We start from the raw sequence: 24,791 nt of genomic DNA on the forward strand, positions 1-24,791 counted from the left end.
CGCTGTTTTCGTCGTTTTAAAAAATGTACTTTTAAAAAAAAAATGTACATATGGTACACCTCTTTTTAAAACAAGGAAAACAGCGGACTTTGGTGGAGGATTTTATTTATATAATTTATTATTCTGGAACAAATAATACAAAGCTTCAATATCTGACAGCCGAGCCCCTGTGTTAGTGACCCTCTAGAGGCTAGATAGCGCAAACATCCGTGCTTCAAAGGACCCCTTTGAAAATAAGCTTTCGAGCTTTCATGGGTAATCCTAGGTATTTATGTATGTATGTTTGTATGTATGTATATAACGAATTTATATTTATTTATTTATTTAGTGTACCATAAAATTCAATGACGATGTTTAAACTGTTCGAATGTAATCGGACAATACACGACACACGATAACAGACAATAGGTCATGTGAATATCACTCATATGGAAAATGAAATGTTTTTTTGATGGAGATCCCGGGCATGATGTATGTAGTCGAAATCTCCAATCATACTTTCGGAATCACCTTTGGCTAATAGCTCTTAAAACAACCGTTGACCACGTGTCAACGAAACAAACAAAATACATTTGATAAATGGGTTAGAGTCTAACCCATTTATCAACTGTATTTTGTTCATAAGTTTCGATGGAAATCTTTTGACATATATATATATATATATATATATATATATAGGTGAAAGAAATATCACAGCCTAATAAATCAAACTTCCAACTATCCAACTAGGAACTGTACAACTGAAATGAACACGGAAAGTTAATAGCATTTCACTAACAAAAAATGGTATTAAATTTCGACCTATAATCGAAAATACGTGATTGACGAGAAAGGAAGTGAAGTTTTTTGAGTGATTAACCCTAACAAGAATGTCCCCGAGATGTCGCCAAGAATTAACCTTTTGTGCAAGGTTTGAATTTTTTACACCTATAAAAATTATCATAAGTACTGAATGACAAGCGACGCTAGGCCTCTGTAAATCACAGACCTGTTAGTTATTAATTATAATATTTGCTAGCGATCAAAATCACGCTTTATTTGAAAGATTCCATTCAGCAAATCATCATTATTATTGGTTTTAGTAAGACTTGATTATTACCCTAAGTAAACAAGAGGCGCCTTGGCCACCACGTTCACGTGAGTCACGTTGCTCGGAACAATTCCTAATCTGTAAGCTAGGGAACAACGCTTTGAAATTTATTCTTGAAAATATGAAACTTAAACGGTACCAATTTTGATGCACCAGATGCGTATTTCGACAAATAATGTCTCTTCAGTGATGCTCAACCGAAATGTTTGAAATCCGAAATAACGATAAACTTGCTAGAGCTATTATAGGGGAAAACAGAGTGCCAAAAAGTGGAGTCAAATTCGTCTAAGGTTAAGAGGTATGCATGAGGGAGATAATCCTTAATTTTGAAATAAATTTCTAAATTTTATCACAACAATTAAATATATTTGTACATCTGTATTTTTAAGCTAGTAACGAAGTACTTAGCTACTGGGCTGTCGAGACCCTCGGGGACTAACAGTCCACCAGCAGAGGCCTCGACCCAGGGGTCATAATATGAAACTTATACGGTACCAATTTTGATGCACCGGATGCGCATTTCGACAAATAATGTCTCTTCAGTGATGCTCAACATGTAATTCTTTAAATTTACTATGACTTTTCTTGCTATATGATTGCTTGCATCTGATGTGGATTCAACTGATTCTGGGAAAAGTGATGGGGGTTACGATTTGATCAAAATCTAAACTATGTGTTCAAGAATAGCTAGACCATAAGACAAAACAGCATCGTAATGTAGGCACAAAAAGAACAGCGTATTTCAGAGAGCATATAACCATTTTTAAATTCCTCTGCAAGTAAAACATGAAAAAAAATTGGAATACAAATTTCTTCTAGTAATAAATTCGATCTTAGCATTCACTTCATAATTATGGCTTCATGATATAGCATAAGTAAAAAGCTGCCAAAGCTAGTTGGAATTTTCAAAGCGTAATATTTATGCAACAGCGAAATTATTGAACTTCTCAGAGGTATGAAATATCACCAAGAGAATTTTGCCTACTCATACATGTACGACAGCTTAATAGTATAAAATAAGAATTTTAAAAGAATTATAATTATTATTTCGCATGAACGCACTAATGTATCTCGTAATAACGAGCTATTGACCACATTCTAACGACTAGGTTATCTCGTTCTAACGACTTAGTTATCTGATTATAACGAGTAAGCATCTTGTCATAACGACTTAATATTATCGCGTTAGATCGAAATAGTTACCTCGTTATAACAACTTAGACACTTTTTGTGATAACGAGCGTCTTAATTATCGCGTTAGAACGAAATATCTCGTTATAACAACTGTCACTCTTTGTAATAACAATTTTTCTCTCGTTATAACAAGTTAGTATCTCATTAAAACATATAGTTTCCATGCTACCAGTATGTGTATATATCATAGGTGTACATGAGTATCTATATGTATGTATACTATATTTATATATGTATCGGTAATTGTGTGTATACATACTATCTTCGTAGTCTTTTGTGATCAGGTCTTCAAACAGTCTGTTGGAATTCCCATGGGCACGAATTGTGCTCCTTTGTTAGCTGACCGGTTTTTATATTCTATTGAAGCAGAATTTATTCAAAAACTTCTACATAAGAAGAAAAAAATCTCTTGGTGTGCCTACAATTCGACATTTCGATATATAGACGACGTTTTATCTATTAACAATAATAATTTTCATTCCTAAGTCGATTTGATATATCCTTGTGAACTCGAAATAAAAGACACTACAGAGTCATCCACTTCTGCTTCATACTTAGATATTTTATTGAAAGTAGATATTAAAGGCAAACTAACAACTTACCTTTATGATAAACGGGATGATTTCAGCTTCTCCGTCATCAACTTTCTGTATTTGTGTAGCAATATTCCATTATCACCTGTATATGGTGTTTACATCTCTCAACTGATTCGATACGCAAGAGCTTGTTCTGCGTATGGTGAGTTTTTTTTTTAAATCGAGGCAGGTTACTGACAAACAAGTTGATGGTGCAGGGGTTTCAACAGCCTCGTTTAAAGTCAGCATTTCGCAAATATATAGTCGTTATAACTATCTAATTTGCCAATACAACCTATCATTGGGTCAAATGCTGTTTGATGTGTTTCATACCGACAGGCCGTTCTTGGCATACTGATTTTGACTACGGACAACTCCGTTTACATGATCAAGACATAGGGCTCGTGGCGGGTGTGACCGGTCGACGGGGATACTTACTTACTTCTCTTAGGCACATGGTCCCACCTCTGGTATATCCAGGCGTCCGTGTTTGCCCAACTATCTATTTTGTATTGCTTATAGGAGTTGTGAAATTGATCGCTGTTCGTTATCTTCGCCTTTCATATGCACGTATGAGATCAATTATTGCTCTCATCAAATGGATTGATGAGAACAATAATTGATTTGATGCGCGTATCAAATCTTCAAATAATTAAAGATATCTTCAAGAATTTGACTTTATGTTTAAAAGTTGGCGCACCATAGATGTCTCTCTTTTATTCACTTACCTTACGTCATCAGACAATATTAAGTCGGCATCACATTCGTACAAAACTTTACTATCTTCAATCGAAAGTTTTGAATACGTTAATTGTATATACTGGGATTTTTTAACACCGAACTACAGACTGAATTCTGTAATTATGGACTATGCCTATCGCAGCCTCTTCAAACCTTATGTTATGTCTGAATCATGCGATCAGTTCCTGAAACTTAAATACTAACTAAGGAATGAATGATGTCAATATAACCAATATTCTTCGTCATAAAAAAGTCCAGTCTTGCATTTCATCATATTTCAAGTCTGCATCTAGTATATTTCCTACAATTGCATCCAAACTTTAATTACAAACAAGCTTTACAGTGCCTCTATGTAGACCAACTTATACATAATCCACCTACATGTTTCTTGCTCTTCGTTCAACTATAGTCCAGCTGGACATGGCATCATTGGTGATGTCGATATAGTTGAAAACGGTGAACTAAAATCACTTATGTATTGGTTTCAGCTGACAAAACTTGTGACAACATTGTCCTTGTTTAAAGGCTCATTATTACAACTGTATTTTAAACGAACTTGGTAATAATTTCACATGTGGTAATCCTACTCATATATTCCGAGTTTCCTTTTAAAAGACGAAATTTTTCAAAATCACGCTTCTGCCCAGTGTAAACACATTAAAAATCCCAGTCAAAGGGACGAATAAATGAGTTACCGTGCCTATACTGAATACCAAAATTTCACAAAAACCGTTACATCATATTGTTGGATCTAGTAAATGTTCTAACAAGCCCCTATCTCTGCTCCTTACTGAAATATGAACTGCTTTGAGGGAGAAAATCCAGACGTATTGTACCACAACATATAGAGAAGTGGTGTAAATCAAATGTGGATTCTCAGAAATTAGAAAGAACATTTAAAAAATTTGAAATCAGGAAACTTTTCACAAATCAATAGCATCAAAACGCACGACTTTTCAACACTTTATACAATTCCCCACGATACGTTAAAAGCCAGGCTTTTTGACATCATACACAGCCTTAGTGATCCAAAAATTACTTCATTAAACACCACTCTGATTCTACGGTCAAGAAATCTGAAATTGATACTTAAAAGACGCTGGAGTTTCTCATTGAAAGTATTTCTTTAGTGATCAGGTCTTCCAAAAGTCTGTTGGAATTCACATGGGCACAAACCGTGCTCCATTACTAGCTTACCTGTTTTTGTATTCTAGCTTATGAGACAGAATTTATTCAAAAAGCTTCTACATGAAAAACTGTGGCCTTCATCTCGACATTTAGATGTATCGACGACGTTTTATATATTAAAAATACTAATTTTCATTCATATGTTGATTCGATGTATCCACGTGAACTCGGTGATTAAAACATTGAACACAATCTCCCCATAGATTCAAAGTCCACGAGATGTAGGTATCTTGAATTACCGTATCGTTTATGTACAATAAAATGAATCACTGATCAGTATCATTTTGTATATTGCATAAGCTATAATGTCATTGCTGGCACAGTATATCCTCATCTGCTAGTATATTCATATCACCAGTAACGTCATGTTTTATAAAAAAGTAGCGACAATTGGAATGGTCCTGCAGCTAAAATTCGACGGATGATTAAAATTTGAATTTATTTCCTGTTACCATGGCACCCCAAAAAGAAGTAATACTAAATAGACAAGACAAACAAACATATTTCTAAGCAAACATATGCATGCATCAAATGATTAAGATTTACGTAAAGTATTATGTAATAAAGATTGTAAAAATATCAGAAGTTGAAAAAATACCCAGATATTTATAAATTTATGTATCAAATTCATAAAAACCTTCAATTTGAACATCAGATAAAGTCCCGATTTTGACAAATTTTCATGATAGGTTTCTCAATGTTTTTGCAAACTGATTTAAATAATATCACCACAAATACCGATAATAAAATAGTTTCCCAGTAGTATCACAACAAATATACTAATTTTTATAGTCTCTTCCAAGTTGGTTAAACTAAACAAATTCAATCCGTAGCGAGTTATTTCAGTATAAAGGCAATGTGAGTTAGGTTAATGCGGATTAGCTGAACTCACCGTGAACGGGCCTTAAATATACAATGCATATATTGAATGAAATTTAGCCAGTAATGTAACAATGCTACCTGCAGTTGATATGAGAGAGAGAGAGAGAGAGAGAGAGAGAGAGAGAGAGAGAGTGTAACAAAACTTGGACATATCTTAATTATTCACGCCTAAACTTCTGCTAATTGGTAAGATACAAGTATCCTCTGGTTAAAAAGTCCCGTCTTCTGAAATAAGTCTGAGAGATGCTTCCGAACATTCGTATATTGAATCAAATTTTTAAAAAAAGCTTATGATATATGGAATGTCACCTTTTGCCATCACACGCATTTATAGATGTTAAATCTTTAAAATTCGTCGTTTAAAAGAAATAGAATCATTGATGGATGTAATTACATTTATCATGAATATTAATGATTGCACTCGTGGACATGTTAGATACACACTGCTAATTACAATGTTTCTAATTATCATAGCCTTCGTGTATTAATGACTTATTTTCATGCTTTCCTTATACAGCCCCCTTTTGTACCTTCAAAGAATTAATCGTATTTAGCAGGATAACAAGACCCCGGATGCGCATTTGTTTATTTTGTGTGGAACATTTGTCATGGAGGGACGGAAAGTAGTGGTGCTGCTGTTCCTCATTTGTGCGGATGTCCGATATTCTCTGACACAGGATGTCCAGTTTCTAGGACCTGCCAACCTTGAGAGTAAGTAGACCCATGGATCTATTTAAACTGAAATTCAAATGAAGGTGTAGGATATTTTTTTTTTGGCAGCGCATGTTTGAAATAACAAAACGTTAATTTGTTTTTTAACTGTCTTAATTAATACTGTGTGTGCTTATGAAAATGAACTTGGTGTATATATACATTTTGTATGATTATTTCTAACATATTTGGAATAGTGGAAATTGTTTGGTAAGGAAGATACTTGGAACGTTTTGCGTTAGAACTTTAAGGTGGTATACATAGTCAAGTTGAAGATATTCCTGCATGTATTTTTTCCCACCTAGTGTTTGTTAGCTGACACTGAATATACAAAATGAGTAGCTGTAAAATCTGCCAATGACATCACACAGCGAGGTTCATTACAAACCACAATCTGCTAAAATATTACATCATTGCTGTATTAATTAGAGAGAAAAAACAAGAAGTTGAATAATTTTATCAAACTTGAAAAGATGTAATATTAGGAACTACTGCACATTATTGGTTTAGTTTTAAGGCCTTTCAGTGTTTAATGAACGAGTCATTCACATGTAATCGGGTCAAAATATATGTCCGATTGGTTAATCAACGAATAAAATCACTGATATTAAGCAAAAGAATTCATTTGTTTTGACATGAACTAAAATATAAAAAAGGTGAACATTGAATTCCGAAATATAAAGCATATACTGAATTAATTTTGCATGCATATATTTGTACATTTATATGGTCTATTTACAACTTCGTCACAAAAACGGAAAACATTAATCATCACGGACCCTAGTAAACATGGACATTAATTTAATCTATCTGGTTTTTAGCTTTGAACAGAGAAGTTCGGAGACATCTTCTGTCAACCATAACCAGCGAGTTGTCGACCGTGAAACAGATGATAGATTCCATGCAGCCGAAGATGTCTGACTGTCAGACCAAGACACACACGCTGATGGGAGACTGCATCCATTGCGTCAATGATCTCTGCCAAAACAGGTGAAAATACTTCAATCTTAGTTACGTAACGTTAATTTTTACTAGAGGTTACACGCACGCAATCCCCGATTGATGCTCAAATTCACAAAATGCTGCTCACAGTTTCAAGACACTTTCACACTTGATTTCATATGCTAAGAAAATAATGAAATCAGTTTCATATGACCATTGGAACAGCTAAGACTAAAAACTCATCTAAAACAGGTTTCATTTTTCGGAAAATGTGCATATTTGTAATGCATAAATATACATAAAATTAACCAGGAATTACCCATGATGGTACGACCAGGTTTGTATGTCCACCAGGCCAACATGATTAAGTACTTATAAACAATTAATTCCAAGGACTGAAGTTTCAACGGTCGTCATGTGACTCATTCCTACTTGACATAAACGGCATAAAACTTTTTAAAAATCACGAGGAAATGGTAAAAGAAATGGACTGTTCAGAAAATTTATTGATTACAGAATCAAGAAGTGCCGAGGAATCACGAAAGTTGTACTACCCGCAACAGGTGGCGTTTCGGTCTCAAACCACCAGAACGAGGCTGGAGAATCCACCGTTACAATTTGCAGTATCCTTAGCGACAACTCAAAGTCGTGTCAAACGATTATGAATCCTGATGGTGTCATGGTCTCATCCATTTCCAACATGGGTAACACCCTACAGGTGCGTACATGGACCTAGAGTAATTTTGGAGGTGTCTAAATGTACGCGTGTGTGCCTGAATTTCGATTTATCGGTAATGTAAAATCTCCGGTAGATACTGTCTTAAGATAAACGTCCTTTAGAATATTTACTAATAAAATAAGAAATTAAATAAGTTTCTTACTTATAACCTGCAAACAAACAACTTTTTCATAGATATTTTCAAATTCAAAGCGCCCTTTTTAAGTTTTCGATCAACAATATTGAAACTTCACTTGTATCAAAGTTTGCAGAAAGAAACCACAAAATCCGAAATAAAACTCTGTGATCACAAGCGCTAGTTTAACAATACTCTGGTTATAAGAACACTCTACATTATTGAAAAAAATTCTCTATGTAGGTGCACCTGCATGGCGCTATAAATGATCTTGGAGGAAATGTTGGAACCTTCGTCAATGGAATGCAAACATTCATTGGGGGATTCAGTCCCTCCAATTCCTCCCTCAATGCTACAGAATGGCAATCTCTCCAGCAAGCGGGGAAACAGTACGGAAAGATCGCCACGGAACTTGGACAACAGGTATTATATCTATCTACTTCACCTCTACTATCTAAACTGTACTTCCTGTTTCGTTTAATTATTCTCTACGGTTTGGTTCAACATGTCTATTATTAATGATATAGAAAAATTCCATAACAAGATTTTTAACAAATGAAAAGCGTCGTCATCGTTTTTTTTTTCGGCTAAAAGTTCTATTTCAGCATACTTTTCAGATTAATAGCTTATACTTACCGTAATTTAGATGGCTCAGATGAGTATGCAGATGGGTCAGTCCATGAACAACTTTGCGCAGCAGATGAACCACGGTATGAACCAAATGGCTTTCGGACTAACAGATATGTTTAACAACATGGCCGCCAGTTTTGGACCTTGGAACGTCCCAAACGTTCCGAACATTGTCAACATAAACTCACAACTTCCGGGCAACCAACACGGTGCTGTTAACATTAACTCACAACTTCCGGGAAACCAACATGGTGCTGTTAACATTAACTCACAACTTCCGGGAAACCCACACGGTGTAGTTAACATTAACTCACAACTTCCGGGAAACCAACACAGTGTAGTTAACATTAACTCCAATATCGGATCATACGAAGCTCCGGTTGTCCAAAGTCCCATGAATTTCCAAACATTTGGTATGCATATGCCTGCATTCCCGTCAGTGATGAATGTAAATTCTCAGATTCACACCCAAAACAATATACCCAAACCACAACAAACTCTCCACAACTCCTATCCAGTTTCTTCCTCTAGTGTCGTGAAAATAAATAATAAAGTATTTCAACAGAACAACAATAACGCCCCTCACGTCTTGAATATCGACACACACATTCAGAACAAAAATGGCAAAACTCAAGGTAGTCAGAACGTTAATTTCAACATGGGGAACTCCTTTGGGGCTTTCAATGGACAAGCATTTGCAGCTGGGATCAACAACCACATTGCCAATGTTTTCAGTAAGTACAAAACCGCGCTCTTCTTTTTTTTAAGGATTGCTATGTTTAAAATACACATCTAGTAATACATTGAAATAAATTTTTCATATCAGGCAACATATTTGGAAGAAAAAAGAGAGCTGTTCTTGGCTTCGAGCCAACGACTTCAACTTCTGCTCCCACTACTTTGGGTCGATTTAAAATAACAAGCAGGAGATCACGAAGGAGGAAATCCAAGTCAAGATCTAAGTCAAGATCTAGACAGAGGAGCTCAACCACGACTACTACGCCTGCGCCAGTCAGTCCGGAAACGGTGCCGAAGACCCCTGCAGCAACCACCACCACCACACCAAAACCAACAACCCCAACAGCTAAAGTTGATCAAATTGTCTCTCATCTTGAACACAGCATTGCTGAACGTTTCACACAACCCAGTCAAGAGACTCCAAAGGTACCAAAATGCTCTTTTCCGTTAAATTTTAACACCTAACAACATTTTTATCATTTAGCTCAATTTATTTTTGTTCATGATTAGGTGACGACAGTAATAATTGATCCGCCAAAAACATCCGAACTTTCGTTTGATCCAGAGGTTATTTCACAAAAAATAGGAACAACAGAGAAGATTCCTAATTCACATGACGATTCCCCAGCACTGCAGGCTTTGTTAGGAGTAATACTGCCAGAAGAAGCCTATGGTGTTCCCATTGCTATGCAAACCACTACAGAGCCTCCGGTCACGCCCATTAGCCTCGGGATCGAGGATCTGTTCAAGTCTCTTACTGTTCCTCCGAAAGTAGACAGTTCGACTGATGTTCCTGATTGTGGAACAATCGTAATTGATCCAAATTCATGCGCCAAATATAAATCGCAGTGTGCAACATGTGCAGAGTATATCGACAAAAACAAGGGAGATATTCTAAAACGAGGTAAAAGCAGTATTATTACTAGTATCATTATCAGTAGTCTGTAAACCATCCAGCTATTTAATGACTGGCGGAAAATCTATGTGCAATAACACTTGTTAATTACTCTTTTAATCATGATAAATTCACTTAACCAATATTTTATCGAAAAGTAAAATTTGAACTGCAAGAAAAAGAGCCTTAATGAAAGGTGAAGACAACGAATAGTGATCAATCTCATAACTCCCATAAGCAACACAAAATAGATAGTTGGGCAAACACGGACCCCGGGACACACCAGAAGTGGGATGTAGTCATATGTGTACCATATATTTTTACCAACTACATGAGAAGAAAAATATCTTCTTGTGTCATTCAACTCGACATTTAGACATATCGACGACGTTTGTTTATAAACAATACCGACTTTCATTCATATACTGATTCCATATATCCCAATGAACTATTTGGATATTCTATTGAACATAGACGTTAACGGAAAACTTACAACTCAACTTTATGAAAAAAGGAATGATTTCAACTTCTCCGTCGTCAAATTCCCATATTTAAGTAGCAATATTGCATTGTCACTGCTTATTGTGTATACAATGTATGCCTCTCAACTGATACGCATGAAGATATTACGCGTATGATTAACTTTTAAATCGAGACAGGATGAAGACAAACAAGTCGATGTTGCAGGGGTATCAACAGTCTCGTTTAAAGTCAGCATTTCGAAAATTCTTTCTAATTTGCAAATACAACCTGTCATTGGGTTACATGCCGTCTAACGTGTCTCACGCCAATGATTAGACCGTTCCTTACATACTGATTTTGAGTATGGATTACTCCGTTTACGTAATCAAGATATAGGACCCACGGCGGGTGTGATCGGTCAACAGGTAATGCTTCCTCCTCCTAGGGATCTGATCCCACCTCTGTGGTGTCTAGAGGTCCGAGTTTGTCTTACTCTTACATGTAATTTAGTATTCTTTATATGATATACGAGATTGATCACTGTTCGTTATCTTCTTTTTTTTTATTTGTATAAAAGTCATCGTGTCGCATTTGACAGATTGTTAAAAGTATTTATGTAAAACACTATAATTTGTATTCATTAATTTATAATCAGTACACTTGACAATCATTATCTTGCCTTAATAGATTATCCTACTGTTTTATTATCACGTCTCGATTCAATTTCATGTTTCTTTGTCACAATCCTATTTTTTAATTTTATCTTACCATAATTTGAACAGGGTTGGGCGAATGACTAGATTTGTATTTTAATAGAACAGATTATGTACAAGAAATAACGTATTAAAACAGTTTTTTCACATCGATGAGTCTCATACAAGTCGAAAAGTACGACTTACTAACAGAAATGTTACAGGTTGAAATTGGACATTGAGATATTTATAAATAGAATATTTCTTACAGATTTAATAATATATGAATGAAACAATGCTATGTACAACTATACTGCGATTAAAATACAGATTTGATACTTTCACCTACCATTCACCTACCTGTGTTTAAACCACCAAGAATAATCATGTTTTATTCTGATGTGTTTAAAATGTGTTTTTGACAACTGACACACAAATTAAAAACAAATTTTCTACATCTTATCACCTTATGGGTTATTGCGAGAAATTTCGTTAACATAAGGAAGTTGGAATTTTCCTAGATGTTTGTAAAAAATATCGCTGAAAGTGTCGTTGAAGTTAAAAATAAAATACGCTTAAAAATGATACATAAAAAAGACTATCCATTTAGTGACTTTCTTTATATCTTACCTTGAAAACCATTAGGTTCCCATGTCTTTAAGCAACAGCTCGTTCTTGAAGAATTGACAAAAATCGGGTAAGAGATGTAACTTATGAGGCATACAAATAATTTAGGAGTTTCCTTTCCATTGAGCTCAACTTATATTTAATCTTGAGAAACAATAAGAACATATGTTATCTTCCAAAGTGAAATTCCTGAAAAATCGACCAAAAGGGACAAGACATTTGGCTTACAACTCCACTTTCAGTGACTATGGCCTTTCTTAACTACATGTAACCTTGAGAAGATGTAGAGACGTAGAAATTTATACGAATTACCATTTCTGAATGTTGACTAAAATCAAATAAAAGATTGTTTTAATTTCATATACAAATGATTTCAACATTTATCTTCCTTTCATTTGACCTTTCAATTGAAAAATATAGTAACCAAAGTTCTACGTAAGATGCCACTCCAACAGGATTATAAAAGTCAGAAAAGAGAAGTGGTGAATTTCTTGTACATGTTAAACAACATTAGATTTAGTGACCAAACGCTAAGTCAAACTGGCTTGATTCTTCTACGTGTTTTAGCTTAGTGTCCAACCCTCTACAAACATGCTTTTCTATACAAAAGGATATGTATATTTATTGAAGCAAAAATGAAATTCAAAAGTAGTTTTTATAATGTTGTATTCATGAAATGAAGTCAAACATTTTCATGCAATTCACATGATATGACATGTAGCAAAGGTATACAAATTGGTTAAGGACATGTTAAAGAATCATTCAAAAGAATTTTTTCTAGTGTGTTTCGTTACTTGTATTTCAATAAGGTATTCAAAAATTGTTTGTTTATACTACCATAGAAGTTTTTGATTGATCTAGTTCTTCTTTGTCAGGTCTTATACTTTAAACTAAAATAACACAAAAATTCAAATGTTTGTACAAGTTTATCACACTGCCTTTTTTATTTCATTATACTGTTTTATAAAAATCTTTAACATAGTTTGTCTCTTTATTTATGAATAACAAGGCCAAGACTTACATTGTTGCCTCATTATGTTTTAACAGTGTGTGGTGACAGAATAGTAAAGAATGGAAGTAAGCTAACGGAAAAACTGAGGAAACTTAACGAAGTTTACGACCAAGTGATAGCCTCCTCAAATCTTATCACACAGGTGAGATTTAGAGTTTTTGGAACAAACATGCCAGTAATACATGTCTTGGTTCATTTTATCATATCTAATACTTTTGATTTGTATTTCAGGTAAAGTTTAAAAAGTCTAGAATTGACCCATCGACCTTATCCGTTCCTGGGGTGAAGGTCACGGCACTCATAAGAGGGGAATCTCTTTCGTTCTTTGCCAAGTCTCCTCTTTATGTGTTTGATATGACAAAAACTGCGCAGACATTGTCTAAACAAATTTGGCAGTACTGGTCCCAAAACCATCACAAAGTGCCATAAAAACACCTTTAACCACGTGCATTCATCTTGGAGAGTAGTGTAGGAAAAAATTGTGTAGATGGTTTAAGCGTTTCTTCTCGAGAGAGACGCTTTTTGCTTAGAAAATACTAGATTCTTTATCTATATTGCTTGTAAGTATTAGAAGTTGTACAGTTCATATGAAGAGGAAAGGCAGTATTCTATTATGGTTTGACAGAAGAAAGGCTTCGTTGTTTTATATTTATTTATTTTATATGTTGAACACTGAAATAAAATCGTAGAACTCCTTCACTTGACTTTTTTGACTTACTATAGTCATTCACATTGCTCCTGGCGGATTAATGCAATGATCCCCTATAACCCTGCTAATAAAAACATAGTATGTTTCTGGCTCTGCCTCTCTAGCTTGAGGCTTTTCCGTTTTAGTAATTGGTGAGTGATATTCTCTTCTTCCTTTAATGTGAGCCCTTTTCATTTCTATCTTCTAGTTTGGATGGTGTGTGAGACTGGTGATTAGTTGCTGATCTTTGTAGGCCATTTTGTCCCTTATAATTTAAGGAATCGGTTTCAAAAAACTTTAAGTGGTGTTTATCCATTACTAACATTTGAACAGATATACACTTTCCTTCCCCATTTAAGGTAATTGTACTCTGTATTGGTATTAATTCTCATGCTCTTTGGTTGGTTGTGATATACATAAAAATGCAGTCCCATTCTTCCAGCATTGTGTTGTAATGGACCAATTTAGTGTTTTGAATCTTGCAGACGACTAGATACTATATAGTGCTTACATATTAGACATCAAACTAATCCGACATGGTTATGATTTTCTTGGCAACAAATACTATTGGAGAATTGGTGTTAAATCCGGATGTTTTACGCTATCACTTATTATCTGAAAATCATGTTGCAATCCTTTCTTGGGTAATTTTTAAAGACTCCATAACATGGATCCTCCGTTATCTGAGCTTCATTCGGAAATTGTATAGAATGTCTATTATGATAAGATAACCTGCCTTTAGGTCTATTGGTAGTGAGTTATCAATTCTCGTTTGTTTTCCATTTTTCAGTCTTTTGATGGTTTTTCATAATTGTTATACAGCTGAACGTCTCTATGGTGTCTCTCCACGTAATTATGGTGGTTTTCTTCATTTCGAATAAGTTTGTCTATTGTTGATGGTTTCTTTTCACTGAGCTATTTGGTGGTGTCATAAAGTATTTTGATGTTGCACCCCTCCCCCCATTTATTGCTTCCCCAGGTTAGCTCATCCAGTAGAATGATGGTTTCGTGACTCTGAAATCGATACCTGGCCTCGACAGACACATGTCCTTTGAGGGGGCATGGACACAATTTGAGCTAAAAAAATCAATTTTTTCTTCCATTTTTAATGTTCACAATGTATAACTAAGATATTTCTAATAGTCAGCGAAAACTTGAATGTCAGTTTTCGAGGTACATGGGAGATATAGAGCTCACATTTTAATGTAAACAAGGCTCGTGACATGTTTTATTTACATAGGCTAAATATTCTAGTAAAAGTTCGTTTAAAGCGGATTTATCAATTTACAAATTGACTCTGAACATAATTTAATAATCTCTAGTGTTTACCACATTTCATTTTATTTTAAACATGCTATGTTCTATTAAGCAATCTATATGTAAACAAAAACATGACACGAGTTTTGTTTACATAACAAAGGAATTGTGATTGCTGTATCTCACTTGTAACTCAAATTAAAATTTTGATTCGCCATTGGAAACACTTTAGTGAATCATTGTAAACAATAAAAATGGAGAAATAAAATTTCCCGATCAATCGTGTTCACTTTAAGTTCCTTCGTAAAAGTCGCGGATAAGAGCTTAAAAATCTAGGTAACGGTATATTGATAAAAACTCTTCATTGTCAACTGGTCTAGAACGCCTATTGCTTCAAATATTCTAGTCGTTATGTGTATGTCCATTATTTTATCAGTTTTGCTTCCTGTAAGCTAACGTTACCTTAGCATTGAAATAAGAAATCATCTCCTTGCATTCTTTAAACGAGTATTTTCCAAATTCTGATTGTCAAGCAATAAAGATTGTCAAATAATAATACATTTAGATCACCTACTATCTAGTCATACTGCTTAAATATTCATTAATGCGTATTTTTGTCATCAATGTAGCAAAAGTTATGAATTCTGCAAATTGATCCGAAGTGTTTGAGCATACCAGATGGTTAAGTCTTGCAAACTTCCGATGTAAATGTAGCTTATTTATCGTATTGTTCCGTGCAATATAGCATTTGTGCAAATACTAGTTATAAATGCAACAAAAAACCGTGACCTACCTTTCGGCGAATTTCGAAGCGAAGAAAATCGACTCCCTCTGGCGTTAAAAGGGTGGCTACGGCCGTAAGCTTCACCTACAACTGGTGACGTCTCAATATGAGTGACAAATTCTCGACGGGATGTAAAACAAACAACTTCTATGGTAGCCCGAGCCAAATTGTACTTTTTCATGTCTTGTTCAGATCGGCTTATTCAATGTTTTCAATCTTTTAAACGAATAGACACTGGATGTGTAAACATCAATTAATGACAACTTTTGTTGATATTCACGTTGACGTTTTTGTAATTCTCTGTTATCCACAAGAGTAAATGGATTTACAACCAACCTTCTAGACCTTGAAGAATAGTGGTTTTTAGCTAAGCATGCCCTTCCTTTGACCACAAGTTCCAGTCATTAAAAGACACCGAAGACCCATCATTCGCCACTGCCATTCGGTTTCTGATGTATTTTTAAGGTCACAAAAATCAGGTGTTACTTGTGGCAAAACCTGTTTGAGACAGTAGTCATATTGAATAAAAATATCGTGGTGAAACGTAGTGACTTTTGCAACATTTACTTGCATTTGATCAGTCACCATTTGCATACACCTCTAGTAGCATTTGAGTAGAGTTCATAAGAAGAACATGGATCGACGAATTTGTTGTCCTTATTCATTTCATACTTTAAATATTTTTTTAAAAAAATCGTAGAACTAGTTCTTACTCCTCATACAGAAAGGCATTTTATTTCTACTGGATAAGAGCAGTAAATAATTATATAGTACAAGGTGATTTGGGATGTCATTATCGTAATGCAGTTTAATGAGCGTCCTGCTCTAACCTGTTCAATGAGAACTAAATGACTTTCAGATATCGCTACATGGCGTAATAAGTAGTTAACATAAGAATGCCGTTGTTTGCAAAAAACAGAGAATCCATAACGAATTGAAAAGAAAACAAAAATAATATTTACATAGCATTTCGTTAAAAATATTAGTGACTATAAACTTGTATAAATTCATATACATCCTATATTCTGGTTATCTGATCTCATGGACCAAGACTCTAGGTAAAAGTAGATAACACAGGCGTTCATCGTAATCGTCTACTAATCGGCTTCGGAATACTTTTTCGGGAATATTTCTTATCATGTGTACCGTTCCAGTTCTTATCTCTCCCTTATTCGTATGTTTGTCATGTGTATAGCATGAGTACTTTGCGATGAAGCATCAAAATTGTCGTCTGGGTTAGTGATACTTGTTTTAGAATTGGTGTGTTGCTTGCTGAGGTATTCTACTCAAAACCAACATGGCGGCAACGTTTTCGGTTCTGGATTACTGCTTGTTTGCCGCAGTTCTTCTGATCTCTGCTATCGTAGGACTATATTATTTCCTCAAAGAAAAGTTTGGAAAAAAAGAATTGACATCAGACGACCTGCTGATGGGAGGGCGGGAAATGAGTGTGTTTCCGGTAGCAATGTCTCTTGTAGCCAGCTACATGTCAGCAATCACCGTTCTAGGTGAGTTATACTATCAACCGGATTTGAACATAACAACCAAACGAAAATTATCTATAGCTTTGAAGTTACATTAAAGCATTTTGATATCAGTGAAAAGGTAAAGATAACGAACAGTGATCAATCTCATAACTCCTACAAGGAATGCAAAACAGATAGTTGGGCAAACACGGACCTTTGGATATACCAGAGGTGGGATTCGATACCTATTAGAACTAAGCATCCCCTGTCGATCGGTCATACCCACTCCGAACCCTATATCTTGATCAGGTACACAGAGAAATCCGTAGTCAAAATCAGTGTGCTTAAAAACAGCCTAACAATCGGAATGAAACACGTCAGACAGCATTTGACCCAATGATTGGCAAACTAGATTGTCATTACGACCATTAAATGTTGTTGGACACCTTTTCGAATGAAATGGATCCACTTTCAGGTGTACCCACGGAGATGTACGTGTACGGCACAGAGTATTATCTGGTGGGATTTTCAGGGCTGATGACTTATCCTGCCACTTGTTTTATTTTCCTTCCTTTTTTCCATAACCTTGGACTGACCAGTGCATATCAAGTAAGACAAAGGCAATTAGGGTAATCTTGCTTTAAAAGTAATTCTGTACGAAGCATAATCGCATTTGCATGCTCCAAGAAATCAAATTGGTGATATTTTGAGTTAGTTTATGCTACCAATCGGGGGTACCTGAGGAATTTTGGCTCCTAATCTCCGGAAAGATTTATTTATTTTTGCTATCCACCTTGGGAAATACGTGTAACCCGATCCCTTCCTAAATATTTTGACAAAATTCTTCTGCTTACATATGAATTATATACAATTTTTATATGTAATGGGTGTCCCAGTAAATGAACATTTCTGTAGTAAACCGATTATTCATGCTATTAAATTGGGGAACAAAAACTTTAATTTGTAATAAGCAAATCTGTCCCCCGGACGACTCATCAGATTAATATGTGTATGATAATCCCAATATCTTGCCCTAGGTTGTAATTTTTAGTGTGAGATCAAAATGAAACAAAATATTTGGCAATGAAATTTCCCTATATCTATTCTTTTGATCTAACAGTTACTTTTATTTTTCATTTGTCAAGATGAGTCCCATACGATATGCAAAAATAATTTCATAATCTATATATTCCTTAGTTGGTTGGTAATGTTTCTAAATTTACCACACTCTTTCAGTACCTGGAACTTCGATTCAATCGCTGGACAAGATGTATAGCTTCTCTAGTGTTTGTCATCGAAATGGTATGTGCATTATATATCTTACATGATTTTATATCTGTCAATCTTCACATCTTTATAAAACAGTTGGTTTCTTTTCACATTTTAGATATTGTACATGGCAGTAGTATTATATGCGCCAGCACTTGCACTTAATCAAGGTGAGTATATATCGATTTTAAGTATTATTTTCCATTTTAACAATATATATCATGAATTACTTTTTCTTTCTCAGTGACTGGTTTGTCGCTTTGGGGCTCTATAATCAGTGTCGGGATTGTGGTGACCTTTTACACATCGTTAGTAAGTCTCCATGTATATTGACAATCTTCTCTGCACATAATACCCGAGTGTTACTGATATAATTAGAAAACAGCAAGTTGGAATATATTTAATACTGTACATATATTGTCAATAATGTTTAAGTATTTCATGATAATATTTACACACACACACACACACGGAAAGAATAATTTCGATGACTTGGGAATTGCCTCTTTGAAGGGTGGACTCCGAGCCGTGGTCTGGACTGATACGTTTCAGACATTTATCGTTGTCGGTGGTCTGATTGGGATCATTATCATGGGGTGTAACAAAGTTGGAGGGATGGCAGAAATCTGGCGAATCTCACAAGAAGGACAGAGGATACAATTCTTCGAGTAAGACTTGATCACTGTTCGTTATCTTCGCCTTTCACTCAATAACTTCCTTGCTCGATACACATTGTATTTACATGCAGATTTACTTCCCATTCGGGAATTTTTCACTCATAGAACCGTCATCAGCTTCAATTAGGAGAAGTGCCATAAATTTTTACCAATCATTTTACTCTTGACAGGTTAAGAAAATGAGGGTTCATCATAATACCCATTTTTACCATGACACAAAATCTCCTATTTCATATCATATTCGAAAGACCTTAAACTTTAACTGTTGATGGAAAGACCTGTAACTTTTACTGTTAATGTCCGGTGCTTGGCGATGTAACAATTACTACCTATATCAAACGAGGCTCGAATCCGTCGTGACCTCCCGGTTGCCCTAACCACTAGGCTATCACGAATAATGCTCTATACACAGTAATTTACATGTGACTCTAATTCAAAATGTCTTAACCAAGGCTGAAAAGGCTACTGACGATACTGCAAATCGACATACAAGTCTCTGTACAAGAACATAGTTTGAAATCTTAGGCTCTGGTCGATGTTATAGTCCCATTTGGTAAATATCAAATTGCACAATATCCAGTATTGCATGATTTCAGAGCGGTACTTTTATAAAACTATATTTTCGTGTTATACAACATATAAACAAATAAGTTGTACTCAGTGTTATCTCAACTTATTTCCCCTTCTTTCAGTTTCGACTTCAGTCCATTTAAGCGTTGTACATTTTGGGGTCTCATTATTGGAAGCTTTATAGGCCAGCTGACAATTTACGGATCTAGCCAGACCATGCTGCAGCGATATATGAGTATAAGTAATGTGCGCAAGTCTCAAATGTAAGTCACTTCCGGTTATTAGACACTTTAACTCTACAAATTTTATGTATTTTTCAAGAGTGTTTCAGGTCAAAGTGTGTTTGTGTTGTACCAAGATTAGTCCTGTTCTCCTATTTACTCCTCAGGGCACTGTTCGTCAGCCTACCCACGACGATTCTGCTTGTTTCATTAGTCTGTATTGCGGGCCTCGTTATATACGCTACATATCATTCGTGTGATCCGTTACTGGATGGGAAAATCATTTCTCGAGATCAGGTAAAAATAAAAAGGACATCATAACATATTTAACAAACATATCGGAAATCTGTATCCTTAATGTGTTTATTTCATTTTACAAGCTGTTGCCGTATTACGTCATGGAGTCTCTTGGGGAAGTACCCGGTGTACCTGGCATTTTTGTGGCCAGCATTTTCAGTGCCTCTCTGAGGTAAACACTTGTTCATTTCCACCTTACATCATAATGACTGGTTTTTGGTTCACTGAGTCTTTGTTTGCTGTCCTAGCTCCATTTCCTCTTGCTTGAACGCTGTGTCGATCACTATACTGGAGGATCTTATCAAACCCGCAATGGAGTATCTCGACAAGACTATGACCATTCAAACCGAAGCAAGGCTGGCCAAATTACTGGGTAAGTCAACCAGATTGACGACCAGCAAATCATGATCATTAAGTATTTAAGGATGTCTTTACATAGGAAACAGCATCACAAGTTTTCATTTATATGTAAATTGCCTTTTTAGGAATAATGTGTGGGGTGCTCGTGATAGCATTCGCATTCCTGTGTACAATGCTGGGTTCAACTGTCCTACAGGTATATTCTGTCCAGACATTTGATATACATTAGTGTAATCGCTAATGGCTATGACCAGAACTCAGTCCTACTTATTTTTTTGATATAGATAATGATAAGCGTATTCGGATTGGCAGGCGGACCTCTACTCGGTGTAATTGTTATGGGGATGTTCTTTCCCTGTGTTAATGGCGCGGTATGTGTTACTATCTTTTTTGACTTGGCAATAACGTATCAACATTACAAATCTAATGAAATAAAAAATATATGTATATGTTTCAATTACTAAGTATGTCAATGTTGACCGGCAGGGTGCGCTGGCGGGTTTGATCGTCAGCACAATAGTGATGTTCTGGATTGTGATTGGTTCCTTCGTTTACGAAGTCCCGATGCCCGTGCTTCCTTTTTCCACAGAGGGTTGTGCCGCTGATGACAGCACCGTATCTTACGTCTTCAATGCATTCACTACTAGCATCAGCGATCTAAGTAATGTCATTCCTGTCACAGTAACATCGACGCTCGCACCATGGATAGAATGGTACACATCTGAATTTAACTAGACATCAAAAAATATTTACTTATAATTTAATTTCACACCGTTCTTCTGTGACAGAAATCTTTTAAGAGGACTTGCCTTATTTTCTTATGACCATATTGTCGTTCAATCTCATTCATTATTTTAGAATCCACTTTTAGGTCTGGTTTTAAGATAATCTACAGTATTTCCTTCCTGTGGTATCCTACTGTGGCGCTTTTTGTCGCCCTGGTGGTGGGAATTCTGGTCAGCTGTGTCACAGGTTTGTAGATCTTTCACACGGATCTCACCAAATTTTACTCATTTTAAAACTTTTCAACAATTTTCTACAGATTATATTCATCGATGAAGTAAACAGATGGCATCATTTTAAAAAAAGAATGGCGTCTTATTTTTAAGGTTGGACAAAAAAGCCAACAAGTCCCAGATTTGTCTACCCTACCGCAGAGAAATTATGCTGTTGTGTCCCATACAGAAATAGAAGGACGTGCAACAGAATGTTTGCATACGTAAGAATACTTTGTTCTGTTTATTCGCAATCACCATAATCAATCATTCATTGCACATAGTGGTAAGAAAATTTTTGGACATGAAATCAGCATGGAAGTACAGCTTCATATAAGAATTAGCTCGGGTCCTAAGAGACAGTGATAAACCAGGAAAAATCTATTAATGAAATATACTTGAATATCTTAGAATAGTTAAAGTCATAATTACAGCATTGGTCTAATTTGTTTGGTTGAAATGCACCGTAGACAGTGAAAATGACGGCTATTTGTTCAAATTATTTCTCATCATTATACGTGCTGGAATAAATAATTGCATTATTTTAAAATAGTGACCGATTTCCCCCTTAAAACCTCAGTGAAAGGGGAGAGTATATCGCTTCCTGTCCGTGTCTTATATGGAACTGTACTTAAACAATTCAACTGCACACAGAAATTTAAATAGCAATGTGTTGCGTCTAGAATGTACAGTCAGCTGGTGGGGAGGAGTTGTTGACTGATGACGAAGAAGAGGAAGAAATTCATTCGTCCAAACCTTTTAGAAATTGCTCACGGGAAACCGCCAGACTTCTGCCCTCGGACAAAAATAGAATGGACAGCTTTGAAGCAGAACTGGAAGTTACCACCCCAGTTTGAAGGCAAAGTGTTTCTCGAAGTTGTGTTTATTGCATGTCATGTTAGTTACTCGGCAAGAAATCGTATTGATATGACCGAAATGACCACATCTCAACTTTTCGATGGTCAAATTGATGTATAAATGTATTTGTACTTGGTGAGACTGTGCACATGATATACATTGATTTTGTAATTACTATACATGTCAAAAATAAATGGATTACAATACTTGTTGCAAACATTTATTTACCCCCAGGAGACTAAAGAGAATTCAAATCCACAGCTGTGACGTAAAATTTATACACATTACTGCCGTGCATTTAGAGCGTGGAATAATTGAATTTTGAATTGTTTTCTTATAATCTTCTTATTTACTCCAGTGTGGTAAATTTGAAAGTTGAAAAATAAAGTGTTGGCAAAGCTTATTTTCTTCATATTCTTTTGATAAAAAGATAAGAGTTAAAAAAGTTTTGTAGTCTTTGGTATCCATGGACTTTTAAAAAAATATCACAACACCAGTTTTTTCCGCTAGTTTAAGTATGATGATTAATATTTCACATTATATGATGAATAACAGTTTTCATGTTTGGTGTTATTTTTTTATAGCATCACTTGATCTCTAAACAAGTAACACACCATCAGTAAAATGTATTCATTGTCATTCTTTTTTAGAGGTAAGAAGTCGTGATATTTTGAGGACAATTTACTGTAAATAACTATGCCTCTTTCAATTGATTCAATGTCTATTATGAATGAAATAAAGTCAAATAAAGTTAGCATGTTGTAAACTTCAAACTAAAGGTTTTTTTTGGTACATGTATCTAGTGTAACTTCTGTACACACGAATAACGGACTCTTTTAAAGTTTTCTCAAGCCTCTGATCAAACGATGAATTTAATACTATGATAGAGCTTGCCATTCATGATGCAGTGTTTTTGTTAGTTCATCTAATGTTTGAATTGACGGTGTCCTTTGACGAACTAGGTGACGAATGATGTCCCAAATGAAAGGTGAAGATAACGAACAGTGATCAATTTCATAACTCCTATAAGCAATACAAAATAGAGACTTGGGCAAACACGGACCCCTGGATATACCAGAGGTGGGATCATGTGCCTAGGAGGAGTAAGCATCCCCGTTGACCGGTCACACCCACTGTGAGCCTTATATCTTGATCACGTAAACAAAGGCATCCGTAGTCAAAATCAGTGTGCCAATTGGTATGAAACAAGTGAGACAGCATTTGACCCAATGACAGGTTGTATTGGCAATCTAGCTCATTATAACGACCATAGAATTTGCGAAATGCTGACTTTAAACGCGACTTTTGAAAACTTGTTTGTCAGTAGCCTGTCTCGATTTAAAAACTGATCATACGCAGAACAAGCTCTTGCGTATCGGATCAGTTGAGAGATATAAACACCATATGCAGGTGCTAATGGAATATTGCTACATAAATATGGGAAGTTGACGACGGAGAAGATAAGTTCATCCCGTTTGTCATAAATTTCAGTTTCTAGTTTGCCGTTAATGTTTATTTTCAATAATGTGATCAATCGAGTTCAAATCTGGACTTGGAACAGGCCATAGCAGTATTGCAACTGACTTACTTCGCAAAACATACTGCACAGCATGAGCACGATGTGGTCTGGCATTGTCATGCGTGAACCTTGGCTGGATGATTGTCATAATGAGGCACAACACTTGCAGCAAAAATGTCCCTTTCATAATTTTATGCATTAAGGTTACCCCTAACTGTGATAAGATCCAACGTACAGTCACAGGAAACACAACCCCACACCATAACTGATCCACCACCAAACACAACCCCACACCATAACTGATCCACCACCAAACACAACCCCACACCACAACTGATCCACCACCAAACACAACCCCACACCACAACTGATCCACCACCAAACACAACCCCACACCACAACTGATCCACCACCAAACACAACCCCACACCACAACTGATCCACCACCAAACACAACCCCACACCACAACTAATCCACCACCAAACACAACCCCACACCATAACTGATCCACCACCAAAGGGAATACAGGAAACACAACCCCACACCATAACTGATCCACCACCAAAGGGAATGGTTTCTACAATATTTCGCCCAGC

At 35.7% G+C, this 24,791-nt stretch overlaps 1 protein-coding gene across 1 annotated transcript; it reads left to right on the plus strand.

The window, feature by feature from the left end:
- The first annotated feature begins 6,230 nt into the window (after positions 1-6,230).
- LOC125680575 (uncharacterized) lies at positions 6,231-22,881 on the plus strand. Its single transcript, XM_048920259.2, has 25 exons — positions 6,231-6,381; positions 7,203-7,371; positions 7,840-8,041; positions 8,421-8,600; positions 8,824-9,541; positions 9,634-9,971; positions 10,056-10,449; positions 13,269-13,375; positions 13,465-13,639; positions 17,270-17,470; positions 17,904-18,037; positions 18,665-18,730; positions 18,816-18,867; positions 18,942-19,009; positions 19,211-19,365; positions 20,067-20,207; positions 20,333-20,462; positions 20,546-20,634; positions 20,711-20,835; positions 20,948-21,018; positions 21,107-21,193; positions 21,309-21,535; positions 21,694-21,794; positions 21,932-22,041; positions 22,501-22,881. Exons 1-25 carry the CDS (start codon positions 6,279-6,281, stop codon positions 22,672-22,674), a joined length of 4,317 nt encoding a protein of 1,438 aa, XP_048776216.2. The 5' UTR covers positions 6,231-6,278; the 3' UTR covers positions 22,675-22,881.
- The last annotated feature ends 1,910 nt before the right edge of the window (positions 22,882-24,791 follow it).

Source organism: Ostrea edulis, chromosome 2 (genome assembly GCF_947568905.1).
Source record: "Ostrea edulis chromosome 2, xbOstEdul1.1, whole genome shotgun sequence".
Taxonomy (NCBI): Eukaryota; Metazoa; Mollusca; class Bivalvia; order Ostreida; family Ostreidae; genus Ostrea; species Ostrea edulis.